Source organism: Microtus oregoni, unplaced genomic scaffold, assembly GCF_018167655.1.
Source record: "Microtus oregoni isolate MIOR12 unplaced genomic scaffold, Mior012 000000F_ref0000247, whole genome shotgun sequence".
In the NCBI taxonomy this organism is placed as follows: domain Eukaryota; kingdom Metazoa; phylum Chordata; class Mammalia; order Rodentia; family Cricetidae; genus Microtus; species Microtus oregoni.
This window is the reverse complement of record NW_024543059.1, coordinates 68219007-68228223: the sequence shown is the minus strand read 5'-3', so window position 1 is coordinate 68228223 and position 9217 is coordinate 68219007. Positions and strand designations below refer to the sequence as shown.

The following is a 9217-nucleotide window of genomic DNA, read 5'->3' as shown; positions in this document are numbered from 1 at the left end:
CTGTGGGTTTTGGACTCAAACCCAGCCCTTGAAAAGTTACAGCCTTCCTAGGCAGGCGGAGTAGCTGCTTGATGAGGCATCCTAACAGCTATTCCAAAACGCGCTTTCAAAACAAAAGTTAGAAAGCTCCCTGGCCCTTTCTTGAGAAGGGTCCCTTCCTGTTCCAATCCCATCCTGACCTTTTTGTTGAAGAAGAGCAAAATAATGCAGTAACAAAAACACAAGTGGCTGCCAAAGGAAGAGAGAGGGGGGGAAAAAGAGTTCCTGTAAGGGGCTGAAACAATAAATCTCCGCTCTGCTGACCTCCCAAAGGGAGTGTGTGTGTTTCCTCTAGTTCTTTATCAGAGTCCCCAAAATAAGTAGGAATGGGCAGCGTCTGGCCACATGCGGCACACCTTTTCCATTTGCTAACTCGGCCCGGACAGGCTGGGAGGAATCCTTCACGCCTTACCCCGGGAGAGAAGCCACTGAGACCCTCCTGAGGCACCATGCAGCTGCTTCAGGTGACCGCACTTCTCCTCCTCCTGTGCAACCGTGTCTGCCGCAGTGAGGCCAGTGAAGGTACCGTTTCTTTGATCCTTCTGATGGTGTGGATGAGAAATCGGAGCTGGTGAGCTTCTAGCCCCGGTTGACCTTCAGGAGGTTTCCTCCTGCTGTTCTCATTGATTTGTTCGAAGGAGTACACGGAGCTAGGCTGGGAAGAGGCCGAGAAGGCACGCCACACATGAGAGCTTGTTTCTGCTAAAAGGAAATGCTTGCTGGCCTGATGGCCTGAAAGTGTGTTTAATGGATTCATAAAACAACTGGGGAAATGTGTTACCTTTTCGGAGACTAAGATAGAATTTTGGCTAAAAATGTGTTAATTCAAAAAGACATATTTTTTTCTATCATCGGCCCAGAATGAAAAGAGAATTCTGTATGAGGGAAAGGTTGTCATTGGAAACTGTGTTGCCAAGAGCGCCGGTGTCAATCCCAGCTCCCTTTCAGCTTTGGTTAGGTAAAGCTAGCTAAAGTGAACGCTGATTCACCATTAGGAGGATATTAGCACCTTAGGTGACTGGGCAAGCGGGGAATTAAATGTACAGACGTTCGTTACAGAAGTATATGCGGATGTGAACACAGTCGCTCAATACTTTGTGTGGCTTTCAGAACTTTAAAGATAGATGTGTAAAACCCACCACCGACTGCCGGGAAAGACCCTCGGGTGCATGCTGCACCGCCCTAGTGAGCCGCTGCAAGCGCCACTGTTTTTATTTCTAACCATTCTTAAGTAACACAAAATAAACAGTTAAGCTAAAGCACTAATTTATCGGGCTCCTATCCTGTGCTGGGCGGTGCAAGGAACAGCAAAATGAGCCAGTTGCTTCCCTCTCCCTCAGTGGTGATGTGCTATTGAGAGAAACAGGCCAGCGATTCTAGCATTAGGCAGCTTTAATAAGCATGAAAGTTAAAATGTAAGAGAAGACATAACTGGGAGAGACTGGTTCTGACTCTGAGGGTGTGTGTGGAGGGTATGTGTGTGTTGGGGGTTGGGGGTATAATCCAGAAAACTCAATTCTAAGTTTGCTTGCACCTGTTCCCAATGTTTACTGCCGACAAAATTTTAATTTATAAAAGCAATGTAAAGTTTTAAAAAAAGCATGAGAACACAACTAATGGTCCAACTTGGGCTACACCTTGTCAGTAATTATTTAAAAAAAAAGAAATCTTTTTTATAAGTTGAGGATAAATCTGCAAGTCTTTCCTCATCACACTTGCTTATCTTGCATGTGGCCAGAAAGTTAGAAAGAGCTCCTGAGAATCCGACTTTTTTACAAACGTGTTCATGGAGTATCTGAGTTCAACGGCTTGCTCCTGAGGGTCTCTTCAGGATGTGTTAGAACAGCTCATGAGAACGTCTACCCTGCAACACTCTGCTCAAAACCCGTGTGCCTGGCTCTTAAAAGTTATGCAGGCTTGGGCTAGGCTCTCCACTCCTTCAAGTCTGAAGGCCTTCGAGCGTGCAGCAAACCGCCAGCACGTTTTAATGTTGAATGGGCTGTGCATCCTAGGAACAAAGAGTAAGGGAGTCAGAGGAACTGGCCTCCAAGCTGACTGTAAGAGAGGGAACCAGCATGGAGAGAACACAGAAGGGCCCACAGCCTTCTCCACTGTGGCCACTTAGGGAAAACACCAGCCTCCTTCAGCTCACTGGTCAAGCGTCCACCCTCGCTTTAGTAGGGTCAACATTCTAACAAGTTATTGGCCCACACTGGATAATTGCTCACTGTGGCAGGGAAAATATTTAGACAGTATTTCCTTCGCATCTGCCAACAAACCTACTTGATAACTTAAGACCTGTATCTGGAATGAGGAAAACAGGGAGGGGTGGGAAGGAGAGGTGAGAGGGGCAGAGGGAAGAAGGGAAGGAGGAGGGGAAGGAGGAGGAGGGGGGAGAAGGAGGAACAAGAGAAGAGAAGAGAAGAGAAGAGAAGAGAAGAGAAGAGAAGAGAAGAGAAGTGAAGAGAGACTGATCTTAAAAAACAGAAGCTGTATCTTGGCACCACAGTCTGACCCTTGACAGTGGCCTGGGTAGGGCTGACTGAGTTTTTCCAGGCTACATAGATGACTTGGATGCACCTGGCTCTGCCAGTTTATGTTTCCTTAGCAGAATGGGCACAGGAAATGAAGCATTTCCTACGTTCATCTCATCAGCTCTTTCCTAACTCCGTGTACCCGGAGTACATTGAGTTCTGAGCTTCATTGGCTCCTCACACTTAGAATAATCAACAAATTCATCAGCAGAGTCAATTACTGGGGTCTGGGAGGGAGCCATTTCAGCTCTAATGCTCAGATTGTCAAGCAAATGCATGCTTTTTGGCTCTGAAATTGACTGCTAAATATGATTTCTTTTCTGAGAAACTGAGTACTTTTCTTTCTGGTGGTTTTTGTCAATCTCAGATTTAAATAAATACAATCTGGTGGTGGAGCTTTTGTTGAGACCCAGAGAATTTTCTGTATGGCAGCAAGTAGCTTTTGTCAATAGGATGCTGGCCTAAAAATTTATAGTGTTCAACTTGGAAGGCGGCTCTTTAGAAATATGTCCCAGAAGTTCATGAAGGAGATGGCCAGTCTTTCCTGAAGTCTTCTGTGTTGTACTTAAAACTGAACAGACACTCCAGTGCCTCTGAGGTCTAGAGGGGTGAGCTTTTGACGGCTGAGACTCAGCGATGTTAAAAGACGACTTCAGAAAAATGGAAGCCTGGAAGCTGTATGCGTTTACTCTCTCTATCATTTTATTTTTAAATGTTGCACCAGTCTCAGAGAGATTAAAATGTTTGGGGTAGGCAGAAACAGACCCCAGGATATGGATAGCAGATGGGTTTAGTTGCTTGGAAGAATTCGTTTGTTAGTGATAGAGCATCCAATTTTATAAAGCAAAAAAACTGATTGAATATACTATAAGAAGATGCTGTGCTAAATCCTGTAGCTTTATCAAAGCCAATAGGACTCATTTCTTGTATTAGATAGAATGGTAAAAGGAAGAGCCAAGCAACACAAATTTTATCATGGGTCTTGAGGAATAAGGAAAGAATGACATAGAGAAACCACAAGTTCCTAGTTTGGTGTGTTGGGAAATCTCACAACTTCTCATAAAAAATGTGCCAAACTTTGTAACTTGAAAATCGGGAGGCTCAAGGTAGATGTAAAAATTTCCTGAATAGGGACACTGTTGAAACAGCAGGGCATTCTAGTCTATAAATATAAAGAAGCTGTAGCTTGAGTCTGGGTACATACTAAGAAACACTGTGCAAAGTATGGTATCAGGAGACATTGAGTAGAGGGTGGGAAAGACAGATTAATATCCATCCGTGGATCTGTAGCTCAGGGTATAGCAGATTCTTAATTTATCTATGGCACTGGGTTAGAGTCCTACACCTCCAAAATATAAAAGCAATATTGACTTATAGTTAACAATTGGTGCCTGTGAAAGTGCTTGGGCATGGGGCTTATCATCAATCAATACCGTTGATTTTACTGAAATGTGCACCACTTAGTAATCTCTTCAATCCGTCATCTTCTGCCTGAAATCTTTTTGAAGTGTGCAGTATCTGCGCAGCCTCTGCAGCATCTGCCATTGGTGCTGCTGAGAATCTCTCTCATTTCTCTCATTTCAAGGCCATTTGTAACGGCGTAAATGAATGCAGACAGAGTGTAAATATATATATATATATAGCTTTAATGTAGAAATAGACTTACAGAACCACCGTTCCCGCGGAGACCAGGAAAGCAGAAGCAAGCGCTCGGAGCTTGCTCGCCAAATTTATAGGCAGACATTAGCCCGAGGCGAACACGCCCCTTAAGGGGCGGGACTTATCCCTACATCTCCCCTTTTTGTCTAAATAAGACAGAACTAAACCAAATACAACTACATACAATAACAACAAATAATAAATACAACAAACAATATTGAGAACAAAAGCTTTGCTAAACATTCTATCTCAAGAAGTCCAAATAATGTAAAGAGTAACTACAATTATATAATCTTCAACTCAGTCAAAGATCTGAGAAGGGAATAAACACTACTCAACAAATGAGATATATACAAAATGTGCAACAATTGACAGAGACAACTGACTACCTGGGCAATCACCCAAAGTCTCGTTTGCAATGTTGAGTCAACCAATTTTGGCTAAGGCCTAACATAACTGACATACCATTATTAAAGGCAAGGAACTTTTCAAAACTATCTTACCCTGTCTTGGCAGGATATGACAGTCCTGTTTTATCCATTGATGCACGCTCTGTATCTGTGTCAGTGGTTGAGGTATGGGCATTTCTTTGCCCAAAGGCCAGTTCTGCCAAATAGAAAGGCTCCAGGTGTAGTGTTTTTGGTGCTCAACATTCTCTCGGGAATAGAGCGGTGTTGCCAGGAGCAATTGTGTCTCACTATCACGAAACTCTGAGTTAGATTAAAGGCCATTTTCTACAGCTCTTTGAAGAGGTTGAAGATTATCTATCTATACTGAGTATAATCTCTATATATCTAAAGAACCTGATTAGTCTAATTATAAATGACAAACTTAGATGACAATTAGTCTATATAATTCTCAATATCTATCTAACTTAAAGACTAAGACAATAAACAACTGTGTAACAAATGAGGATAATGACCTCCAAATATAAACACTGTACAAATATACATTGCAATATGGCAAATATACATCAATACACAAACATTATATAAGTATCTTAATCAGAGGTAGAAATGTACATTGCAATATGGTAAATATATACAATATATATATCAATACAATATATGTCAATACATAAAAATGTTTTAAACAGACATAGAAACATGCATGCATACAATAGTCCATATAATTTAACTTTGTTTCATTATACAAGAATTGATACCAATATATTTGTCTAAAAGCAGTAACTCACAATTATAAATCTATTATCCCATCATTCCCTCTTTTTTTTTTTTTCAAAATGATCCTTGAGCTTATAAAATTCCTCTCCCAACCCTCAATCATATACTAATTATAATCAACCCCTAAATGATGTCCCTAAACCCAAGGGCAAACTTTACTGGGAGAGGGGACGTCGTTCTCTAGAATTACTTCCTGCTGTCATAGGGGCGACGTTCTTTCTGGGGGATCCTGTGAAAGTAAAATGATGGTTAAATTTCAAGATAATGTCTTTTAAAATTGCAAATAGTCTCTGAGTATTTTCGTGCAGGTCTGGCCAAAATGTTGTATAAGATGTGCACCATTTCAGCTAACCAAGTTGGAACTGTCTTGTGCAGCTGGTATCAAAAGCAGGTCTTGTAGTAGCGCTATCAGTATCATGACGTCATATCAACCAGGTGGAGTTGTTGTTATGGGGCCCCATCTTCTTCCTGGAAACTTCAAATGTCACTTCAGGAAAAACTCATTGTTCATTATAAAAAACTTAAACATTAATCATATAGACATATATATATATATATATTCAATGAAAGACATGATAGATATATTCAATGAAAAGTATGATAGATATGAAGAAATGCAAAGATGTTTTCTAAACTCATATTTCTTTCTGTCCCATATCATGGCTCTTGACATGAGACAGAAATTCCAGAAACTCTGGGTTTTTCTCTTACCAACAGGCTTGGAATTGGAGAGGGACTGAGCCAGAGTCCAACTTCAAAACCAGCTTTATAAATTTAGAAATATGGTTTAATATTACTTACACAACCCATTCAGTTGTCTTGATATTTCCTATTGGGCAGGTATTTTTCCATCTGTCAGTATCCAAACAATCAGGGTTCCTTGAATTTCTCAAAGATGAGTGTTTCCCTGTGGAGATAAGAACAGAACCCTGCCCCCATTTTATATGTTTTTCTTACCACCTGTATGAATATCATCGTTGTGGATGAGTTGTCATTTCTCCTTTCCAAGAGGTTTCTCCTCTTCAAATCGAAACTTTATTAATTTTGATGGTATCCACAATTTTTCTTCTCCTGTGGAAACAAGAGCAAAACCCCTTCCCCAACGTAGCACATCTCCTGGCTTCCACTGAGAGGTCAGCACATCTTTGAAATAAATCGGTTGATTTAGTTCAGCAGACTTTTCCATTATCCAATGTCTTTCTGCTGCTGTCGTTCCTTTCTCATTAGCGTTAAGAAAATTCAAGGTTAATAAAGCATTATGTAATCTATTTCTGGGGGTATTTTCGGTCCCTTTCTGTTTGTTCAGCATATCCTTTATAGTACGATTTGATCTTTCTATAACTGCCTGACCTGTAGGATTATTTGGTATACCTGTAATGTGTTTTATATTATAATATTCAAAAAAGCATTTCATTTTCTTAGATACATATGCTGGACCATTATCTGTCTTTATTTGCGCAGGTATACCCATGATGGCCATAACTTCCAATAAATGTGTGATTACTGAATCAGCCTTTTCTGAGCTCAGGGCAGTAGCCCATTGAAAACCTGAATACGTGTCTATGGTGTGGTGTACATATTTTAATTTGCCAAATTCTGCAAAGTGGAACACATCCATCTGCCAGATTTCATTCCTTTGGGTGCCCTTTGGATTAGCCCCTGCAGGCAGTGGCGTTTGGTTATAGAAAGAGCAAGTAGGGCATTTCTTTACAATCTCCTTAGCTTGTTGCCATGTAATTGAAAACTCTTTCTTCAAACCTTTGCTATTAACATGATGTTTTTTATGAAATTCAGAGGCTTGTAGCACACTACCAATCAATAATTGATCAATTTCTGCATTACCTTGTGCTAGAGGACCTGGCAGACCCGTATGGGATCGGATGTGTGTTATGTACATAGGGCAAAGCCTGTTCCTGATCAAATCTTGAACCTGGAGGAACAATGAGGTTAGTTCAGTATCATCAGGTATAAATTCAGCAGTTTCAATATGTAAAATAACTCTTTCTGCGTATTGTGAATCTGTAACTATATTAATAGGTTCTTTAAAATCCCTTAGCACCATAAGAATGGCATATAATTCCGCCTTCTGGACAGAATTATACGGACTTTGTTCCACCTTATCCAAGTCTTCTGATTTGTAACCTGCCTTCCCTGATTTATTGGCATCAGTATAGAATGTACGGGCTCCAGTTATTGGAGCATCACGGACGATTCGAGGAAGAATCCAAGAGGTTCTCTTTATGAAGTTAAGCCGCTTGCTTTTTGGATAGTTGTTATTAATGTCTCCCAAAAAATTAGCACAAGCTCTTTGCCATGGTTCATTATCTTCCCATAATTTCTTTAGTTCATCAGCAGTGAAAGGCACTATAATTTCTGCTGGGTCTATGCCTGCTAGTTGACGAAGTCTCAGCTTGCCTTTTATAATTAACTCAGAGACTTTTTCCACATAAGTTTTCAGTTTCTTACTTGGTTTATGTGGTAAAAAGATCCATTCCAAAATAATATCATCTCTCTGCATTAAAATTCCTGTAGGAGAAATTTTTGATGGTAGTATGACGAGAATACAATCGAGCTCTGGATTCACCCTGTCCACATGTGCCTGTTGTAATTTTTCCTCAATCATTGTCAGTTCCTTTTCTGCTTCAGCTGTTAATTCTCTGGGACTGTTTAAATCCTTATCACCATCCAAGGTTTTGTTCAAATGAATTATTAGATCAGGTGTTATTCCAATAGCTGGTCGTAGACTGGAAATGTCTCCTAACAGTCTTTGAAAGTCATTAAGAGTCCGTAGGCGATCTCTCCTAATTTGTGCTTTTTGTGTCTTAATTTTTTGCAAACCTATTTTATAACCTAAATAATTAACAGAATCTCCCTTCTGAATCTTTTCAGGAGCTATTTGCAATCCCCATTTAGGTAAAAGTATCTTTATTTCTTCAAACAGTCTGTTCAAGGTATCCATGTTTGAATCGGATAACAAGATGTCGTCCATGTAATGGTATACTATAGATTTGGGAAATTTCTTGCGTATTATTTGCAATGGTTGGTTCACAAAATATTGGCACAGGGAGGGGCTATTTAACATACCCTGGGGGAGAACGGTCCAGTGGTACCTCCTCGAAGGTTGAGAATTGTTATAACTAGGCACTGTGAAGGCAAATTTTTCTCTATCTTCTTTTTGCAAAGGTATAGTGAAAAAACAATCCTTTAAATCAATAACTATGAGAGGCCATCCTTTTGGTAATAAAGAGGGCAAAGGAATTCCAGATTGCAGAGGGCCCATAGGTTGAATAACCTTGTTGATGGCCCTGAGATCTGTCACCATTCTCCATTTACCTGATTTTTTCTTAACCACAAATACAGGAGAATTCCAAGGGCTGGTAGATTCTTCTATATGTCCAGCATCTAATTGTTCTTGTACCAGCTGTTCTAAAGCCTGTAACTTTTCCTCAGCTAAAGGCCATTGCTTTGTCCATATTGGTTTCTCAGTCAACCATTTTAGAGGCAAGGCTGTTGGTATCTCTGAAGGGACATCAATTGCTTGTTCTTGTACAGCCCGAATGGCCGGTTTTCTCCGTTTGTAATATCTTTTAATATTATTCTCAGAAATATAGGCTCTAGATTTAGCAGGAATGTTAATTTCAGTATTCCATTGTTGTAATAGGTCACGACCCCATAAATTCATTGCGATATTGGCTACATATGGCTTTAATTTTCCTATTTGTCCCTCTGGCCCTATACATTCAACCCATCTCGTGCTCTGCCTTACTCGAGATAGGGTTCCAATTCCCAGGAGCTGAACAT

At 40.3% G+C, this 9217-nt stretch overlaps 1 protein-coding gene across 2 annotated transcripts in view; it reads left to right on the top strand.

Annotated features, from left to right (window-relative positions):
- The first annotated feature begins 242 nt into the window (after positions 1 to 242).
- Positions 243 to 9217, top strand: part of Emcn (endomucin) — an 88019-nt gene continuing 79044 nt past the window's right edge. For both annotated transcript variants that reach the window (XM_041653931.1, XM_041653922.1), the window contains exon 1: positions 243 to 561. In XM_041653931.1, the coding sequence (XP_041509865.1) occupies positions 489 to 561 (73 nt within the window). In that variant the 5' untranslated portion in view covers positions 243 to 488. The remainder of the gene's footprint in view (positions 562 to 9217) is intronic.